This window comes from Lepisma saccharinum, chromosome 15 (assembly GCF_977018435.1).
Source record: "Lepisma saccharinum chromosome 15, izLepSacc3.1, whole genome shotgun sequence".
Lineage (NCBI taxonomy): Eukaryota > Metazoa > Arthropoda > Insecta > Zygentoma > Lepismatidae > Lepisma > Lepisma saccharinum.
Genome location: NC_139243.1, coordinates 382242 through 404273, shown reverse-complemented (window position 1 = coordinate 404273; position 22032 = coordinate 382242). Strand labels below are relative to the sequence as shown.

Here is a 22032-nt window from a genome sequence, read left to right as displayed (position 1 = left end):
TTCTGTATTTTCCGTCGTTGGGTTTCCTCGTCATGTCGATCGTCGCGAATCCGAAATCGTCACTGTTCCAACAGTGGGAGCAGCAGCGTTCCGAAAATTGATTGTAGTTCATGTCTCCGCCTACGTAGTCATCGTACGCGTGCTTGAGGTTGGTGTGATCTTGACGAAACAAACATATAAAATTAGCGTTGTCGCGTACTAACTGTTTTGGAATTTTGGAAAACGTTTGAGCTAGGAAGAAGCAATCAATTCCTTTGTGACGACCTTGCGTGAAAAAATTGCGAATTTCATTTTGATTTTCCAGGATGACATCGTCGAACACAACAACTGAATTTTCACGACAATCGTCGAGTGGGTTTATTTCCGAAGAGAACGTTGCAATGTCCAGACCATCGTACAGTTTCATCAGTTGCTGGTATTTGGATTGCTCCAAACTTTTCGAGAACACATACAGGTGCCTGTTCTTCCAATCTAACCAATTAGGTGCGAGGAGAAAATTGTCCACGAGCAGTGTTGTTTTCCCACACCCTGAAGGACCTACGATTAGACAGCGGATGCTGTCGGGAAGCAACTCGCCGTTCTTTTTTTTTGTTTGACTTTCCGAATCCGGTAGACGTTTCACCACGTTCCACGTACTCACAAGATCACTTCGTTTGCGTCGATCCAACTTTTTTCCGGAAGTCCCAGCCATTTGACAAACAGTTTGTCACCTTTTCTACGCAATACTTTCTCGATGAGGTACGTGCCAGGATGTTTTGTTTTAGAGAGTTCCTCTTCGTAAAATCTTCCATTCAAAATCTCGCCGCTACTATCTTTTATTATATACGTGTGTCGGTTTCCGGGTAAAACTCGAACCACCGTAAAAAGTTCCGTGCTCCAATTTTTTGTGAACCCCTTCTCGAAGGTGCGTTTGAATTTGCTGATCCTCACCTGGTCTCCAATTTTGAATTTTGATTTCTTAGTAGTCGTGGGAGTGTACTTTGGACAGTAAACTGTAGAAATTAAACGCTGCTCGTCGGATTTCGTAACGTCAGCTGGCTTCATGCCTATCGTTCTGTGTACCGTATCATTATAGGTGTCGACGAGTTCCGGCAGGATGTCGACCCATTTGTAATTCCCCCGAAGGGTGAATCGTTTCCACATGTGTGTTTTCAAGGTTCGATTAAATCTTTCCACGATGCTGGCTTTGATGTGACTGAAGGTTGAGTAATGTCGAACGTCGTGTTTTTGAATAAACTTTTGGAATACGGCATTGTAGAATTCTTTACCGTTGTCTGTTTGCAAAAACCGTGGTCGTCTGCCGCTTTCGCGAAAAATTGTCTTGAATGCTTCTGTGACGCATGCCCCCGTTTTGGCTTTCAAAGGTAGAGCCCATGCGAATTTCGAAAACGTGTCTATGACGGTGAGGAGGTACTTGTTGCCCTTGTTCAATTTATGCACATTTTTCAAATTGCCGCTGCTCATCTCCACAAGGTCACTTTGCCAGAGGTCGTCGATTCCCTTGGTCACCACCGCCAAACGTTCGTAGTTGCGCCGTGCAGGTTTATGCAATTCTTCGACGATGGCTTGCCTAGACATTTTTTAGAGATTACGTTTGAAGAGAAGCACCAGCGTGATGGGATTCAAAGAGGGTGGCACTTTGCTCGTGTTTTGAATGATCAGCTTATCGCCGGCACTCACGTCAAAAACGGTGAGATCTTCGTCTTCGTGTATTTCATATATGTTGCGCGTTTCGTTCCAACGTGCCAGAGGAATGTTTCCTGCTTTCTGGACACCACGATTCGATATCAAGGTCATGGTGGGAACGCTAGCTTTTCTACCGTGAGACCAGTACGAAAATTCATTTATCTGAATCGTGCCATCGAGGAGAAACTTGTAGTACGGATGATAAGGATGTAACATGTACAGTTTGTTACCTTCGACGAACGTGGAGATTCTCTGTTGATTGGGTACGCTGTTGATTTCGATGGCTTGCAGAGAATGCAGTTTAGCGAATTTAGTATCGACGCTAACGAGGTTGCTGTGAAGCTGTCCCAGTGTATTTTGTATGGGCAACAAATGTTCGACGATGGTATTTGTTACTGTAGAAAATGACGGTTTGATTTTCACTTCCACGTTCAACTGCTTGAAGTTTTCGTTGAGTTCTTGTAATTTGGCGCCGAAAGAGGCCAGCGTCGATTCCTGCGTGGATTCCAGCACTCCAACTTGATCTCTGATGTTGACGACGATACTCTGAAGGTTCTCGACTTGATTCAATTTCGAACTTTTCTCGGTAAGATCGTTCACGATACTTCGCATCTCGGTAAACTGTGTGTGAAGGTCGGCGACGCTCTGCGAAGTGGGCAGCGTCGACACCAGCGAAGCAAGTTCGTCTCGAATCTGTTCCACGTTCGCTGTTTCCGTTTCCAGTCGTTTCAGCATACGTGATATGCTCCTTTTCAAAGCGTGTAATTCTTTTGAGGTGGGGAGATTGGCCACCCTACTCTCGAGATCGCTCAATGAACTTTTGATGTCGCTCGAATCGGATAGTGCCGTCACCGCCGTTTTCAATTTTTCCAAATCTTCGCTCGAAGGTACGCTCGTCCGTAACGATTCCAAGTCACCCTGTATGTTGTCTAGTACGTGATGAAAATGAGCAAGGTTCGATTCGACGTTCAAATTTTCTAAATATTCGATCTTCTGCTGAACCGTGCTCAACGTGTCTTGTATGCTCGTCAACGCACTGGCTTCAGCGTGAATATTTTTAATTTCTTCGTTGATCAACTCCAGAGACGCCTGAAGCGTAGCGATGGTGGTTTGAATGTGTTCAAAATCTTGATAAGCCTCCAATTGAATTTTTATGTTCGCGACGCTTTTGCCGATGACCTGCAGTTCGTCTGACGATGGTAGGTTCGTCATGGTATCTTCCAAAGTTTGTAACTTGGATTTAATTTCTTCCAACGTGCTGGCGAATTCTTCTTGTAATTTGGAAACAACAACATGCAAGCGTTCTACATCAATATCCTTCACGACGGTTTGAAGTTCAGAGAAATTCTTTTCGATTGCCGAAGTTCGTTCTTCGATTTCGAGTTTCAATTTTTCCAAATCTTCATTTTTTGATTGAAATTGCTGCAATTTGGCCAAATCATTTTGAAGCTTATCTACGCTCAACTGTATATTTTGAACGTTGTCGTAAGAAGGTACGTCGACATAATTTTTTATGAGTGTTTTCAGTTCGGAATCGATTTTTAGAATGGGGTCGAGACATTGCGTTTGGAGTGTAGCGATCTCCGACTCTAAACTTTTGTTTAAGGTCTCCTGCAAAGCGATCAAATCGCTCCTCAACTTTTTAATTCGGACGTCCAACATGAGAATCTCTTCTGCGTGGTCTACACGCTTAGTGTTGCCGAAAATATCGTTAGGCATTTTGGTTAACGGTTATTTATAATAGGATAGACGATTCGTAATTCTACGAAGAGAGGAATGAGTTTGTCATAATCTCCTAGGAGTTCCACATAAAGATAATCTCCTGCAGAAACATCGTACGTAATGTTAGAAAGCATCTTGTCGTGCTTGATTCGAAAAATGTTCTTGCCGGTAGATATTTTGATTTCGCCTACGTTTTCTGGATTCACGGTGATTTGAAGTTTTCCATCGATCGGAATTTCGTAAAAATGTAAATTGTTGTTGAAGACGTAAAACATTTTGCCCACATCGTCATCCAATTTCGTCCAAATGCTGTTAAGGTGAACAATCAGTAGACCGTTGAGTTTAGTTAACATGGAAGGTAGAAATTCATGATCTGTCGTCGTGTGGTGTACAGTCTCCATGTTGGTTTGTTTTCGGAAACCAAAGAGATTCATAGGTATGCTGGTTATTTAATACGGTCAAAGTTTTTTGTAATGACAGTCAGTGGTTTTTTTTTGTAATGACTAACAAAATGATTTTTTTTGTTTTTTTTTGTTTTTTTTTTGTTTTGTTTTATGAATCTTCTGTTGAAGATGGGCATATGTTGCAGGTTTTGCTTTCTGCTAAGCGATAGTGCCCCCACGGCAGTGTGTGAATACCACACTCGAGGACGCACCTCTTGTCGTCGTTGGGATCCAGGGCAATCTTCCTCACCTTGTTGGTGGTCAACACATGATCGACGCTCTGGATGCGCTGTTCTGCTCTTAGAACCGACGACCTGGTCTTGATGCAATCCACAAAGTCCTCGAATGTGAGATGCTCGCGAACCACCTGTCTGCCGACACCCTTGGCCTTTTTGGTAACGGTGCCCTCGGCTTTGATGGTATAGGCCTTGGCGCGAAGACCTGCAAACTCAAGAATCACGTCTCCGTCCTTCTCGTCTTTGAGTTTGCCGGGCACCTTCTTGTTGCGAGTCGGGATTTTGTATCGGTTTGGCTGGGGATAGCCTGACGTGTCAAAGAGGTTAACCAAAGATGGAACTGTGGCTATATCCCCGTATGCGTCGGCTGTGCGAACGTGGTACACCAAGCTGTCCGTGTCCGTGTAGAGAAGCGAGATGTTGTGGCCGTAGTGTGGACGTAATATGTCATAGTATGTCTCGAACATGTGGAGCTTGCTCAGATCCAGAACCGTGGCTCCAACGTAGATGGGCTTGGTGAGTTTCACCACACCTTGCCTCATGTGAATCAGAGCCAGCTGCTCGTTATAGATTGTTCGAGACTTGAACAATGGACTCGCGACAAGCTGACGACATCGCTCTTTCCTCGTCACCAATTTTATGTCCACGCGATTCCGTACATTCTCCATGGTCTTGCCAAACACCGCATTATTCATGAGCTTGAAGAAATCCTTATCAAGCTCGGACGTGGCTGCGGTGCGGTATTCAGTGTTGACTTCAATATATGGACGCAACCATGGAGAATGCTCGAACTTGAGGATGTGGTGAACTGCGTGGACTGTGACCCCTTGCTGCATCAACCACCGGAGATTCTGGTAGTGAAGGACGTAATTCTTCTTGGGTTCGAAATCCATGACGAGCTTCGTCTGGTTGGAATCGGGTGGACACTTGAACTCGGGTGTAGGGGGAAGATCGCAGAACAAATCCTGCAGCTTCTCGGAGAACTCAAGGTCCACCTCGGCGAAGAACCCATGTTCCGAATCGTCGAAACCTTCAACGTCGAAGTTGGAGGGATCAGCCCACTCGAACCCTCTAAAAGGGAGTGGCTGCATCATGGAGTGCCCGTACAAGTTATTCACGTCCGTGTGCATGATGTAGCTCGACGGTTGGGTGGAGTCGTAGCCAGTAGCCATGTGATGGTTGTTGGCGCACGCGTGCCGTTGCGACACCTGGACCATTCCACCCCGCACGGCACGTTCTACAAACAGCATCATGTCCACGTCCGAAAGAAGCTCCAGCTCGATTTTCGTCACCAGAAACATGGCTGACCACGCCAGTCCGGGGAGACTATAGAAGTAGGCGGGATCCAGGTGGTAGATGTTCATTGCGGTCGCCCGGAACGTCTGGAACACGTCGGCGAGGAGCGTCACATGAAGTCTGAGGTAGGCATCGTGGTAGTCTCCGAGAGTTCGACAACCTAGCTCGCGCCACATGGACAGGGCGTGATGATATTCTTCGTCGGTGATGTTCGAGCCTCGTAGCTGACTGTAGACCTTCGCCTGGGGAGGTAGCGACGTCTCCGCAAAATTGGTACGGTCTGTGATGTATTCGTAGGGGTAGACCCCCTTACGCCTGAAGAGACCGGCGTCCAAGTTTGGAAAATTCGCAGAGGTAATAAGCATTTGCTCGTTGCTCAGCTTCCCTGCAAGAGCATCGAGGCTGGCCGGGAGGAACCTCAGGGAGTCGAGGAAGCGAAGCTCGATGCTCCTGCTTTTTGAGTCGGCGGGGATCGGCACCCACTTGCTGACGCTAATATAACGCTCCTCGTTTTGTGGCAGGACATTGATTCTTGCATTGTCGTACCCAAGATGCTTGATCAGGTGGTGAAAGTCGTACCCCGAGCCGTTGTGAAAAAACACAGGGATGAAATGCGGGTCCCAGGCATTAACGTTACATCTGTTGCACCAAGGACCAACATACCTACCGTTAAAGTGATCGTGGTGATGGACTTTACAGTTGTTGGCGGTGTACTCCTCGACGCAGACAGGGCAAGTGATGGCCTCGTCATGTCTACGTTGATCGTCGGGGGACAGTCGGAGCATAGGCTTGGGGGTCAACAGTACCTTCCCTATCTCGATGGCCTCGTCAACCATCCTCTCGAGGAAGTGTTTGGCTGCGTCGGGACCGCGATACACGTAGGGCTCGGGGGCGATGTGCTGGTCTCGTCGCACCACAACGTATGCGAAACTGGATGCCTTGTGGAGTTGGTAAGGGGTGGTGGAAGAAACTTCAGGATCGGGATCGCAAGTGGACAGGGGTTTGAGGAAGGCCTCGAAATCTGCGATGATGATAGCAGGGTGCTCCACCATGGCACCGTGCATGTGGAAACGCTCCACGGTGCCAGGTTCGGGCAAGTCTGCCACCCCCGGTTCGTTGGCAATGCAGTAGAGCTTGTGGTTAGCGAGCTTCTCGGTAGCGATGTTGGGACCTCGAACATGTTGGTAACTGCGTTGATCTTGTCCGTCGAACATTGACAAACACCTGCGACAAACTTCTTTGTGGTGTTCGTGTTTGCTTGTTTGGCTCGAAACAAGCCGAGAAAGCGAGCGAATAAGGGTGTAGTGATGGCGAGTTTCATCCTTGATGAGCAGAAGATGAATTTCCTGCACACCATCGTCGTCTACGTCGCTCACCCGGATAGGGTACACCACATTTTTGTCGGTGAGGCCATAAACGTTGATGGCCAACCGAGGGTTGCGTGTACGGGCCTCGAACTTGCGAATGTCCGGGACCTTCACCGGGTAGTCGATCCCAGCCATTGCATCTTCCAGCTCTGGCTCGTAGGGTAGGTAGTGGTTAACTCGGCGTGGTTGTTTTTTCCAGTGAACAGGGTGCAACGCTGCAAGCACCGACCAGAGAAAGCACTTGGCGTCACTGTTCTGAATGTTCAGGACAGCCTTTTTTTCCACAATCGTACCTGGTAAGGGGACGTAGCTGGAGGCGGAGAGAGGCACAAACTTGGAAAGTTTGACGCACAGTTCGTGAGGCTCACCACACAGCGAACCCCCCGAGCCCTTGGCTTCATGTTCCTCCTGCTTTGCCACCAGCTCCTCGACAAACTTGTTGTAGATGACCTCGAGGTTGTCGACATCCGCCAGATGCAACGTTTTCGCCTTGGTGTTGTGGCAGAACCTGTAAATTTCACCAGACGGCTTCTTGTACCAGCAACGTAGCGATGCGTAGAATTTAGTGGAGTGCGTTGCAAGCGCATCACCGAGGATGGAAATAATTTGGGCTTGCACGTTCTCCAAAAAGCTACGCACATCGCATGAGCCCTCCGAAGTAAGAGGAAAGTCCTCTAACAAATGCTGGAAAGCAGACCGGTCTGCTTTCGCCACAGTCTTGATGCGCTTGGCGGATGGTGGCGAGTCGGCTTCCGCTTTCCTCTTGGTTGAACTGGTCGACGGTTGAGCCCCAGATGTACTTCTGCTTAAACAAGTAAGCTTATGCTTCCTGGCATATGCAATTGTAATATGTTTGTTGCATCCGGAACACAGTTCGGTGGCAGCCAAATGCTTGCCTGGCACGCAGGTGCGACAATGTCTTGCAAAATTTTTACTCGATATAGTTCTTTTGCACACAGGGCAACTTTTCATGGAGCGCATTTTTTTTCGGGGTATGTTTATTTATATGTGATCTGTTGGTGGTAGAGTGTTTACAAAACAAAAATGCCTTATGAGAAAAATTTTGTAAGCTAATTTTAATTGGTGTTAGTTTGAGGGGTTTATTTATATATGGGTAGTGCTGTCTTCCTCAAATATGTGCTTTAATCAACCCTATAAACAAATAAAAAATATATAAGAAAAATATGATTGTAGATAGAAAAAAAAAACACGTGAAACTCTACAGAGGTGCGGCTATCTAGAACCGCAGCCATTAGAAAACCTTTTACTTTTTTGGTTGGGCACCACGCACCCTGGCGAGGTTGTAGGGGCCAGGCATCCTAAAAAACAACAATTATTATTTGTTTGTTTGCCTCACAATACGAAAATAAAAATAAGCACGCGCGCACGTATACATGTGCAGCACATCGTTTCCGCGAGAGAGGTTTACAAAAGTCACGATAGGTCTCTCTCCTTTTATCTTACAGCAACGTTGGCATCTCTATCTTTTTTTAGTTGCAGGTGGGTTGCCAACACACTCTAGTTAATAATGCTACATATTATACACACACACGCACGCACATACTGTGTTGCCATCCATCCATCTCTCTTTTTTACGGCAGTATATATTTGTTGCCGGCTCTATTGCCCAGTGTGTGTATGTTGCGCCAGTGTATAAATTGACTAAACCCTTGCCAAGTAAAAAAAAGCTGTAGGTAGGTGTTGGCAACACTGTCGGTTGTTTAACTCTTCCCTCTCTCTCTCTTTTTGTAAAAGGCTATGGTAAAAGTGTCAGTAGGTTGGCAAATTGCTTTATGCACTGTAAGGCCTCAAGCAGTATTGCCAGTTCCTTGCTTTAGGTTAGGTTAGACCAAAATAAAAACCCCTTGGTGACTTTTCGAGTAAAATGTTGGCAATACTGCAGAACAAGTCTCAAGCAGTGTTGCCAGTTTCTTGTTTTAGATTAGGTTAGACCAAATAAAAAAACCTTGGTGATTTTTTCGAGTAAGATGTTGGCAACGCTGCAAAGCAAGCCTCAAGCAGTGTTGCTAGCTCCTTGCTTTAGGTTAGGTTATACCAAGACAAAAACCTTGGTAATTTTTTCGAGTAAGATGTTGGCAACACTGCGAGAAAATGAGGCTCATGCCTTAGGCCGTGTCCGGATTGGCAAGCGCTCCGTCCCGTTCTCTCCCGTTGCTCTCGCGTGCCGTCGAAGTCACGTCCAAGTCGTCCGAATCTACATGTCCCCTTGTAGTACGGTTGTCACTTTTCCCACCAGGTGTCAGCCCGAACTTCACCCACCGCACTCTGGGGGCGCAGGCGCATCGCACGGAAGCAGAAGACAGACGCCAAACAAACATCACAATAATTTCCACCTATTTACTACTCATATTAAAAATATAACACGCTATTTCATCATTTATAATTTTTCTACATTGAGTATTATCGATAAAATGTTAAAATATAACTGAGTTTTACATCCTCTAATCAGTAAATGTTGTCTGTACAAAGTGAAAGTTAGAATATGGCTGCCAAGCGCAGCGTCACAGCGAGTTCAAGCGTGCATCTGTCGCACCTTTCTGCTCTCCCCTCCGACTCCACGTCTGCCGCGAATTCGGACAACGGAGGTTGGCTGAGTCCCCGGATGGAACGGTGCTCTAGGCGACATCTGCTGCCGATTCGGACGCGGCCTTACAAGAGCAAACCATTAAGGCAAGCCTCAAGCAGTATTGCCAGCTCCTTGCTTTAGGTTAGGTTAGACCCAAAAACAAAAACCTTGGTGATTTTTTCGAGTGAGGAGTTGGCAACACTGCAGAACAAGCCTCAAGCAGTATTGCCAGCTCCTTGCTTTAGGTTACATTAGACCCAAAAACAAAAAACCTTGGTGATTTTTCGAGTGAGGAGTTGGCAACACTGCAAGGCAAGCCTCAAGTAGTGTTGCCAGCTTCTTGCTTGAGGTTAGGTTATACCCAAAAACAACCTTGGTGATTTTTTCGAGTGAGGAGTTGGCAACACTGCGAGCCTCACCGAGCCTCATTTTCGGTTTGTGAACCGGCTTGATTGCCCTACTTGTGACTTCTTGCCCTTAAGCGACCTCTTGTCCTTATGCGACCTCTTGTCCTTATGCGACCTCTTGTTCTTATGCGATCTCTTATTCTTATCCGACCTCTTGCTCTTAAGCGAACTCTTGTCCTTATGTGACCTCTTGCCCTTAAGCGACCTCTTGTTCTTATGTGACCTCTTGTCCTTATGCGACGTCTTGTCCTTATGCTACCTATTGCCCTGAAGCGACCTCCGGTTTTTATGCGACCTCTTGTTTTAATGTGACTTCTTGCCCTTAAGCGACCTGTTGTTTATATGCGACCTGTTGTCGTTATGCGACCTCGTGCCCTTAAGATACTTCTTGTCCTTATGCGACCTCTTCATTTTAAGCGACCTCTTGCCCTTAAGCGATCTCTTGTTTATATGCGACCTCTTGCCCTTAAGCGAATTCTTGTCCTTATTCAACCTCTTGCACTGCGACCTTTTGTCTTTATGCAACCTCTTGTCCTTATGCGACCTCTGGCCCTTAAGCGTCCTCTTGTCCTTATGCGACCTTTTGTTATGAAGCGACCTCTTTCCCTTAGACGACCTCTTGTCCTTAAGCGACCTCTTGCCCTTAAGCGACCTCTTGTCCTTATGCGACCTCTTGTCTTTATGTGACCTCTTGCCCTAAAGCGACCTCTTGTTATTATGCGACCTCTTGTCCTTATGTGACCTCTTGTTCATATGCGACCTTTTATTCTTATGTGAACTCTTGTCCTTATGCGACCTCTTGTTCATATGCGACTTCTTATTCTTATGCGACCTCGTGCCCTTAAGAGACTTCTTGTCCTGATTCGACCTCTTCATCTTAAGCGACCTCTTGCCCTTAAGCGAATTCCCCGGATTTCGGAAGGAATCCAGATTTCGAAGTCGATCCTTCCTGGCTCAGGCTTATTTTAAATTTTTAAATAGCACGTAACTAAGTCTACTGAATATGTTTGCAGCTAATCCGAAACTGAGAAAGAGGAATAGTTGGGTAACTGAAAAGCAATGTGATCAGTGTTGTTGCAGTAGTATTGTCTAACAGTTCTTTGTTTCGGCCAAACATGACCACATTGCTCGATGGCTCCTTATCTGTCGTAGCAGTTGCACAAGAGCGATATTTTGATAAATTGGACAAGTTCGCGCTTGAGTTTAATGCGCAAGAACTTTCTGACGCCGAAAGGATATAATCATTTGCATCTGCTTTCTGAGATTACATGCTTCGGAGCTCAAGCATTGAAATCGTATAACACAAAATGTCATATATATTTCTTTCTGCTTTTGACCAAACTTTCCTTGCTCTCATGCATGGGTGGCGCGGGGAAGAAGGTGCGAGGGGTTTTTCAGCCTGTGGCCAAAGCAAACAAAACCGAAACTAGTCATTAGTAGTCTTCAGTTTCATTGGCATATTTTGATAAAAGTCTATTAAATGTTTCCAAAATTTCATTCCGCGCTCCTTATGCGTCCCGTTGTCCTGTAGCGACCTCTTGCTCTTAACCGACCCCTTGCCCTTATTGCATTGTCAATGAATTATTGATAGAACCATGTAACAAGGTAGACCTTAAATTAGTATTTGAAATTGTAAAAATACAGAATATTTCATATAATAACACTTGTTTTTTTGTGTTTCCCCGCAGAGGGCATCGCAGTCGAGTCTTCAGCTGCAGCTGGCGCCGACGCTTGAGCACCAGACGGCCGCCATGCTGAGCATTCTGGAGCGTTACAAGTGGCACCAGTTCTCCATCGTCACCAGCCAGATTGCCGGTCACGACGACTTCATCCAGGCCGTGAGGGAGAGGATCCTCGACATGCAGGACCAGTTCAAGTGAGTCCTTGCTCCTTTACCCCTGACAACACTACAGTTATGTTTCTCGCTGCGTGCCTGTGAGAACACTCTTCCTCGAACGGGGAAAGTTTCCCAGGCTCCAGTTGTTCTAATATGAAGTCCACTTGGGCAGATGTAGCCACCATTCTACGAGGTTACTTGAAAATAGTAGCTGTTGGTTGACGGGCCCCTCACTTTGTAACCCGAGAGAGCTGGATTTTTGGCGAGCCCCCAAATATTTACGCTGCCATCCTTTTCCTTCTACTTGTCACCGTCCCTCAATAAAAATATTTACGGTTTTAACGAGGTAAAGTAAGTCATAAGTCTTATTTTTGATATATCATACCTTAAGTGTTACTGTTAAAGAACACGCTATATACGCACATACCTACGTCAAGATATCAAAAGAACAGTGATTTCAGTTTAAGTTCCTACATGATTTTCAAATAAACTCATGTTATGGAGCAGTAAATCCAATTAATTTTTGTTCACAAAAATCTTAACTCTTTTATAATTGCTGTTATATTTATGGCGCCCAGTGACCACAGAAACGTATAGTGTATAAAACAAACAACTATTATTAGTAACATTTTTTATCGTTGGTGCGTCGTTAGGTAGACTAACCTGTAGATATTAACCTTGCATCAAGATTTGCAAATATTTGATATGTAGTCTGAGAGACAAAATCCGATTTTAGCAATTACCTTTGAATACGTTGTTAGAATTAGCCCGGTTCGCTCGGCCCAACCCCTTAAGTGTGGATGGTGTATATATACGCTTTATGTTTGTTTGAACTATATTCGATTTACTGTGGCGTATATAGTCACACAAACGTTTGGTGAGATAGTTCTAGCTGTAGTAGAAACAAAAAATAGTAGCAAGAGAGGAAAAAGACGTATTCTTCATTACAGCAGCAGAATGCGGAGAGCACATATATTGAATTTGACGACAAAACCTAAATTTTCCAGAAGCGACTTGTTCAACAAATTCCACACTTAAGGGGTTAAGTCGCCCCTAAACGCACGGCCATGAAAATAGGCAGCTGGACAGAATTGCGCTGGTGCCACGTATGGGAAAAGTAAAGCGAGAGCGGGACGAAAGTCGCTGGTTCCCGTGCACAATGTGGCAACGTCGACCGGGCTGCGTTGCCTAGTTCAATCGTCACACCGACCTCTCTTCGGGGCACTTTTGTGTCACACCTGACCTTTCGAGCAAATACTGTCACCTTGTATCACATGGATTACAAAGACCAACTCCACAACGAGATATTTCATTCTCTTAAACCCCCGAACACACGGATGTGTTCCGACGTGGCAACAGAGCGAACTTCTGCCTCCCGCCTAATTTCATGGCAGTGCGTTTAGTAACTGCGTTACAAGAAAAGTGTTAGATCTAAAGACACGCATGCATTTTATATTTAAACATGACATTACTGTAATTCTCTCCAGTGTAAATTTTCAACTGCCACCGAGGGGCATTCATGATCTGGTAGGACATAATCCATACATCTTCCTTCTTCACAAGGGATTAGCATCGGAGAAATCCCGTGAAACATGGCTCTCAGCCTGAGCGCGAAAACTACAAATATTTTCCCTTTATTAACAGTTAACGCCGCGCAATTACCGGGACGCTTGGCCCGACACCATTTTTAGCACCGCGTGACGTCAGAGGAATATGCGTGTAAATGGAGGAGGATAATTAATTTTCATTCGGGCTTTCAGGGGCCTCGTGCAGCGCCTGATTTGTGGCGGAAACTTAATTGCTGCCTTAATCCCCCAGAGCAGTTGCTCGCCAGGTTTGTTTGTCGGCGAGAGAGCCGCGAAACAACGCTGCTCTCGCTCTAAACCCTGCGCCGACCTTCCAAGTGATACGTCCGAAGTCTCTTTTGCTGAAATTTTAAGCAGGACCCGTTTCCCAAGATTCCATCGACACTTAGGTGTACAGTCGGGGTCAGAAGTATGTAGCATTTTGACGACAAAGTACGGCAGATGAGAATTTTCATTTACAACTTGAATGCGAGTCTTCGCGACGACTCGACAGTGTTACCATCTGCATTATACAGATTCTAACTGGTCTTTAGTAGTAGTGTAGTTTGAGCGGTTCAAAGTAATCCCAAGTATGTATCCCCTATTTCTATGGATTTAGCCTCAGTTGTATCATATTGTGACGATTTTTGTGTGGATTGTATGGCGTTCGACGATGTTCCAGTATAGTTTCCACCGCAACTCGGTTTTTCATCTCACCCTTTGCAGGTATATCACGATCTTACGTGATATAACTTAACCTATTCACTTTTTTACGAGTTAGGTCCCATACATTCACTCCAGTTGTGATCTGTCATGATAATTTTCTTTTTTAGATCTTTTACACACTAAATTAACCTACATGTAGAGTAGTGTGTTTTGCTGCGTTCAGGACACACCCTTTGACCTACTATTGATTTTACGACCTTTTACGTACAAAGCTAACCTACATGGAGAAAAAATGCACAGTAGAGGCTCTGGCAACACTTTTTCAGCTATTGCAAACTTTCACCATGTTTTTTCTAACGCTGGCTGCTTCCTTTGACCTACTTTTTATTTTTACTATATTTTACGGACTAAACTAACCTACGTATGCATGTCCATAAAAAAAAAAACAAAAAAAAAAAACAACAGATTTTGACCAAGTGTAACCGTTTTTCTCTTCCGGTCGCCATTTTGAATTTCTATTTCTTCCAGTCAAAGAGGACACCGAGACGATGTTAACGCAAAAAAACTCCATGTCACTACGATCATCCCTTCGAAAGTTACGAGTGATCGAAAGAAGATTATTACGGCAGTTTGCCCACCCCTTGACCTCAGGACCACCAAATTTTGTACGCGTACTCTACGTTCTCAAAATCTACCATCTAGTCATCTATTTTTTTTGTTGTATTACTTACAGGGGTAAGCTTTTGCACAACATTTTGCAACAAATTATTACGTAATGTGATGATTCATTACTTAAAAGGGTAAGCTATTGCACAACATTTTGTAACAAGTTATTAGGTAATGTAGTGACTCATGTGTAACGTGGTCTCTTCTGATTGGCTGAGAAAGTGTTGCACAACATTTTTCAACAAGTTATTACGTAATGTGGTGACTCATATCTAACGTGGCCTCTTCTGATTGGCTGAAAAAGTCTATATAAGGCGGTACACAGTGCAGATCAGTCAGTTCCGTAAGAGCGGTTGAAGAGTACGGACGTCCTGTTGCAGCGCTCCTCGTTTTTACAAAACGTATAAAACAGTTTTTGAACTTGTTTTTAAGCTACATTCGACAAATATTTCAAGTTTAAAGTGTCTTTTGAAGGCGTTTCATAATGATTTCGGTCAGATTGAATTTTGACTTGATCGGACGTTTCGTGTTGTCCCCGAGAAATTCTCTATAAATAACATACCTGGAAATTCTATTGTTGTTTACTTGTTTGTATGATTCCCTAGAAAACAGCATTAAAAATGACATCGACCAGTTTCACTCGTAAAAATGATAAAAACCAAATGCGTTACTTGTGGAAAGTTAATCTCAAGAAACAATTTATCAGTACATAAGGTAAGGTGTAGCGAAACTGGTTCAGGAATAAATCGTTTGTTACCTTCTAAGCCCTGTCCTCAATGTGGAAAGTTGGTTAGCATTCCTAATCTAAATAGGCATCTGAAAATTTGCAAACTATCGACCGGATCTCTACCGAAAGGGAAAATTGATAATCCAGGAACTCAAGCTTCTACTTCAAAATAAATTAAGTTATCCAATGAACATATACCAATTAGGTCTGCATTTAACGGTCAGCTCGACACGTCGGAACCAGGCCGTGACATTCCTAGTTTCTTGAGTGAAATAAAAACATCTATAACAAATATTCTGAAAAATAAACTGGAAAACAATTCCATTAAAGTACATGTTGATCTATTTTCTGAATACGAGAAACCCAATGGCACAACGAATATTTTTTATCACAGAACGAAAACCCAAGTTCTTCATATGGAAGATATCGATAATTTGGACGACTTCGATTCTAATTTTTCCAAACGAACTGGCTAAGCAACAGGATGATTTCGAGGCTAAGGGATCAGGTTGGTCATATGTAATAGTCCTCACACATTAATCGCTCATTTAAACAAATTCACACCTCTTCACGCATCCAGCTATGTGCCTCTTCCACCGGACATTCAACATAAGAGGGCTGTGCTGAATATTCAAAATAATGATGCAAAGTGCTTTCTTTGGTGCGTTTTGCCTGCACTGTACCCGGTTTATTAATCAAATCATCCAGAGCAGGTTAGTCATTACACACAATATGTTGATGAAATTGAATATGCTATGGCGGGTATCGAGTATCCAGTTGCTCTTAAAGATATATCAAAATTAGAGTCGAGTACACAAGATGCAGAAGGAAAACGGTTAGCTATCAATGTGTATTCCTATACATCAGATAGGCATGTCATACATCCCGTCAGAATAAGCAATATTGATTACGACAATGCTCGTGTAATAAAGCTCCTTCTTATTTCCACTACTGTCTGATTCGTTCACTCTCCCGATTGGTCAGAAGTCAAACAACCAAGTATGAACATCGAAGTTTGTCCAAGGTGCTTAGCAACATTCAATGATCAAAACAACTGAACTACCGAAAATACACTGGACGCCAAATTGTTGCTCAAAAACTTGCCGACAATAAAATCGATTGTGGAGTCAACAGACCAGCTCGAATGTTGATGCCAAACTCGAAGGAGGTCGAAGAATTCAAAATGCACAGGGCCTTGTTGGAACTCCAGCCATAATCATTGCAGATTTTGAGGCTCTTCTCAAACCGCTGTCCTACTGCAAGCCGGATCACGAAATTTCCTCCACCACGCCGTACCAGCTTCATGAACCAAATAGTTTTGGTTACGTTGTCGTGTGGCAGGATAGAATAGATGAACCATGCATATATCGCGGACAAGATGCAATCCAACACGTCTTTGAAAAAATGGTCGAGGAGGTTGGGAAAATTGGCAGCGTGTTGCAAATATCGAAACCAATGCATCCTTTATCTGCTACAGAGTTGCAAAGTCACAATGCTGCCGTTGTCTGTCCGGTGTTTCACCATTCACATACAGATGGACGCTTCATCAGTGGAATATGTAACACCTGCAACCTTAAAAATCAAAGACCTAAGTTTGTCCCAATATATTTTCATAATGGATCAAATTACAACTTCCATCACGGAACTCGTACCTCTTGCCGCTCGAAATTATGTCGATTTTCCATCCACGCCTCTTTGTAGCATTCACACTCCTCTCGAACTCAGGCAACCACCGCCTCCGAAACGTGAAGCCACTTCAAAGAGATTACCTGAGCACCGCAAAGTTTGACAAGGACGAGGTGTTCGGATTGTATCCAAGCTTGGAAAATAACGAAGGAGTGATTTGGAAAATTGGAAAATCGAAAGTGAAATTCGAAGGAGACGACGTAAAAGTTGATGTACCAGGTGGTTATAATTAAAGTGACGGTGTTCAGAGTGGTACAGCACGGGCTGTAATGAGAGTAGCAGTCTGAAACTTCGTAGATATGCTAATGAAGCAATGCGCTCGCGAATTATGCAAAAAAAAAAAAAAAAAAAAATAGTTCCAATTCCCGCCACCAGGGTAAAAAATGGCGCTGTAAGCAGTCGAAACGTGGAATTTTCCGTAACTCTGACGTCAAAGTTGGTGACATTGCCTAACCATTGTGTGAGCTCCCTGGTTGTCGTTGGTGACGCTTGTTGCTTTTTCCTTTAGTAATGTTCATGTAATTCGAATAGTGAAATTGTAGCGATATTTTATTACAAAGAGTATTGTTTTCTGCGATTTATAGTGTTTTTCCTGTAACTATACCACGTTTTGACTGCTTACAGCGCCATTTTTTACCCTGGTGGCGAGAATTGGAACTTTTTTTTTTTGCATAATTCGCGAGCGCATTGCTTCATTAGCATATCTACGAAGTTACAGACTGCTACTCTCATTACAGCCCGTGCTGTACCACTCTGAACACCGTCACTTTAATTATAACCACCTGGTACATGAAAAAAATAGTTGGGCCAGGTATCCCGATACCGTAGGACTGTGGGAACTCATCACCAAAAAGTATCCGAAACATTACACGGACGAAGATTATCAAAGTTACACGGACCTTCTAATATTATCGGATGTTCTGTACCAAAACAACGACACCAATCAGAATCGAGTGAAGTCCAGCAGCGGAGAGAAATACAGGAATCTCATCAAACCTATTTGGAACGATATAAAAAGTGGAAGCGGTGTCAAACGCTACAACACATTGCCAAAGGAATTCGTGTGGGTGGACGATGTTAGGAAACTCGTGGATCGTTTACATGTCATAGCAGGCGAAGAAACTGCAGGTAATCGTAACTTTCACAACAAGAAGGTAGGCATCGTGGACATGATCATCATCAAACTCTCCAACTTCATCGTGAACGACAATAAAGGAATAGGTTACCTGATCAAAATAATCAACACTCTTCCACGACATCATAAACAAATTACCGTTCGAAACGCATATCCCAGGTTATCAGTACTGCGGACCGGGTACCAAACTCGAACAACGCTTGGAAAAAGGTGACAGGGGAGTGAATGCGTTAGACGTCGCATGCAAAGATCACGACATCGCTTACAACATTCAAACAAATCTAGATGCACGTCACGAAGCAGATAGAAAATTGGAACATGCAGCATTCGGGAGACTCATCAGCAGGGACGCTTCTCTGAGGGAACGGGTTGCAGCTTTGGGCACGACCATCTCAATTAACACAAAACGAAAATTGGGAAATGACGCAGTCTCGCATAACTCAACTTCCTCCCGAACTGTTGCATAAAATATTTACGATTACGTTCGACGGAGGTGACGAGGATGTCTCAAAAATCGTCGACTTGGCGAAAATAACGTCGGAGTTTCGATCACTGTGCAAGATAGTTCTCATGGAGCATCTTGGGAAAATATGCGGCACAAAAAGCTTGCAAGATTTCGACATCCAATTTCAGACTACAGGGGAAAAGTTGGACAACAGATGAGCTTCACGAGGCAAGGCAAGGAAAAGTTTTTTTTATATTTTTTCCCCCAGAATATATATATATATATATATATATATATATATATATATATATATATATATATATATATATATATAAAACATAGAATCTTCATGAAGCCCAAGGTTGTTGAGATTCGAGTACCGTACTCGAATCTCAGAACTCTGGGTGCCCAAAAAACAACGCGAAAAGAAACATTCTTGCTTGTCCAAAGGTCACGAAATGAAATTGTTGCTCAGCACTCCTCAATTGAAAATATTGCAGCGTTCGAGGAAAGAAACTCACACGGGAGGTTTCATATTCAGCATTCCAGCAATTAGCAGCTTTGTGTGCCGTGGTAAGTTTAGCGGGTGGTAGCGCCGCCATAGCAAAAACCGTAATCGACGCGAAATAGAACAAGGCGGAATTGGAAGAACAGAAACGTCACAACCTGGAAATGGAGAAAAAAGGTAAAGGCATAAAGAGAAAAAAATCGATGCTTTGAGCAAGTATAAAAAAGGAAGAACCACTCAGTAACCCACGACACTGAACCTCTGATCGAACCGTTGGGAGTCAAACACTTCAGAGGCGTTTTCATGTCAGATTCTTTACCCTCCGCCATAAGGAAAAAGGAGTGTGGAGTCGTCAAGTTGGACAATTACGAAAATCCAGGCACACATTGGATATGTTATCTCAGACATTCAAATACCGCTTCCGTTTTCGATTCTTTCGGAGGTGTTCCACCGTCGGGTTTAGTAAAATATCTCAAAGCTTCCAACGTCTACTACAACGACGAAAGAATCCAAGGTTTCGAGGAAGTGAACTGCGGTCATCTTTGCGTTTCCATGCTCGCCTTTTTGTCTCGAATAAATAACCCATCAGTTCAAGACTTCCAGAAAGCACTGTGGAACTTGAAACATCATCATGGGAGTGTTCCATTTCACAAGCAAAACTTCGGTCTTGAAACTCACGTTACACGACGACATCGTCTGTCCTAAATCCATAGCTCTTCGTGCATTCTACAGCTTGTACCTGATTCCCAACGTCACCGAACACAACACCACCATCAAGATCGGAAACGAAAAAATCAGCATCATGCCAGGACAGTACAATTTGTCCACCTGCAATCCGAATTACCAAAAGGAGTACTTCTCTCTCAAAATCCCGTGATCCACAGAGTTGAGTTGGTGTCCTCAACAGAAACCGTGGACCTTGGTACGATCAGAGAGCTTTTAGGTTTCGAGAACAACACCAAACTCGAACCTGGCATCAAACACTTCGGCGCCAACATTCCTAAATTTCTGATCATCGAGACTTTGAACGTGCACTGCAACGTAGCGGAAGGCATGATCACCAAAGCAGACAATATCGGCAGTCACAAAGAAACGGGAATGATCGCAACCCTCAAACCAAATTCAGAATTCATGGAACCACTCATCTTCACACCCTCGTCACCAATCTACTTTCCAGTGTGCCGCAACAGAATCGACCAGATTGAATTAGTGATGACCAACGAAAAAGGAGAGGTTGTAGATTTTGCAGGAGCCACTTCAACGGCCATCGTTGAGATCAACATATAAATAACTACAATCATAAAAATGGAACAAATCGAAAGTTACGAATTGCAATCTTTCCCTCCCAACCGTCGTAAATTCGCCAATCTCAACGAACCGAACCGAGAGATCGAGGTGGACATCGACGTTGGAGACGGAGCAGACCTGTACGTTAAATTGGACGTAGTGAAAAAGTAAAACGGAGAAGCATTCCAAACCAACGCAAATTTGAAACTCGTAGACAACGTCGTGCCTCACCTATTCTCGCAGGTTGAAGTCAGAAAACACGGAACGATCATCGATAGAGTCAATCATCCAGTCATCACTTCCACGGTAGTGGGAACATTGAAACTATCGAAAACAAATGCCACTTACTACCAGGTAGGAGGATTCGAATCGGGAACGAAAATCTTGACAAAAAATCACACAGTACTGTTTCCCATGCGTCTACTTCCGGGTTTCTTCTCAGACTACAAGGAGATCAAGTGGAAAGGAGGTTTGAGAATCACTTTTCGCAGAGCCTCGAACGACAAAAATGTTTTGATGCGATACAGTAACTTGAACGCCGACGGCACGCCACTGCCCAATTCCCTACCCGAAGCATCATTCAGAGCATGGAGTTGAGAATGCCAGTGGTAGAATGCGAAACCAACTACGCCCTCAAGTACAAAGCGGAAATCTTGAAAAATCCACAAGTACCCATTCAGTTTTACAGTTACCAGTGCGTGCAGAAACCATCTTCAGGAAACCTTTAAGAATTCGACGACATGACGCAATTCAACAACATACAGTTCGACATGCCAGATTTCGTGGTTGTGCTTTTTCAGACCGGACGCGATAACACCCAGGAAAAGATTCCATTAAATTCGACGACTGCAAAATCAAGAACGCCTACCTCAAAAACGGAAGAAACGAAGTTTTCCCGCGCGAGAATTTCAACCTAGACATTACCTCCATCGATTACCTCAAACTATACGAAGCGTACACCGCATACAAAAGGGTAACCACGGGTAGTGTGGACATGTACTACACTCCAAGCTAATTCAAAGCACAGAGACACATGTTCGTAATCAACACGTCAAAAAGAAAGCAGGTTGTGGTCAACGATCGTACCAACATCAAAATAGTGTGTGAATTTCACGACGGCCTCCCCGACGACACTGTGTGCAGCGTAATCCTGGTGGTAGAAAAATCATTCGTCCAAGATGTTAAAAACGAGAGAGTGACGGAACAGTTCTAACGTCAAGAAGTTTCAAAATTAAGAACAAGTATCACCATTTTAGATATCATAAAAATTCAAAATACTAAATATTAAATAAAATGTTGACGTACTGAGAAAAAAAAGTTGGCAGAAAATTCCAACATCCGAGTTTTACTCTGTCGTCGCCTATCAAAATTCCGTGACCCTTCCGAGAAAATTTCCGAAATTCAAAATGGCGACCGGAAGGGAACGTATCTGGAAAACGGTAAAAGATAGCGCGAAAATAACTCGAAATTTCTCCCCCGTAGATCCCCTTGTCGAGAACATAGAGTACGCGTAGAAAATTTGGTGGTCCTGAGGTCAAGGGGTGTTCCAGTTGCCGAAATTATTTTTTTCGACAACTCGTAACTTTCGAAGGGATGATCGTAGGGACATGGAGTTTTTTGCGTTAACATCGTCTCTATGTCCTCCCTGACTGGAAGAAATTCAAAATGCGACCGGAAATGGAAAACTGTTACAATCTGTTTTTTTCTTGGACATGCATACGTAGGTTAGATTAGTCCGTAAAAGGTCGTAAAAATAAAAAGTAGGT

General features: G+C 44.0%; 1 protein-coding gene across 5 annotated transcripts in view; it reads left to right on the top strand.

Moving 5' to 3' along the window:
- Positions 1-22032, top strand: part of Nmdar2 (glutamate ionotropic receptor NMDA type subunit 2) — a 416257-nt gene that overhangs the window by 319199 nt on the left and 75026 nt on the right. For all 5 annotated transcript variants that reach the window (XM_083136501.1, XM_083136498.1, XM_083136502.1 and 2 more), the window contains exon 3: positions 11433-11620. In XM_083136501.1, coding sequence (XP_082992627.1) covers positions 11433-11620 — 188 coding nt within the window. The remainder of the gene's footprint in view (positions 1-11432; positions 11621-22032) is intronic.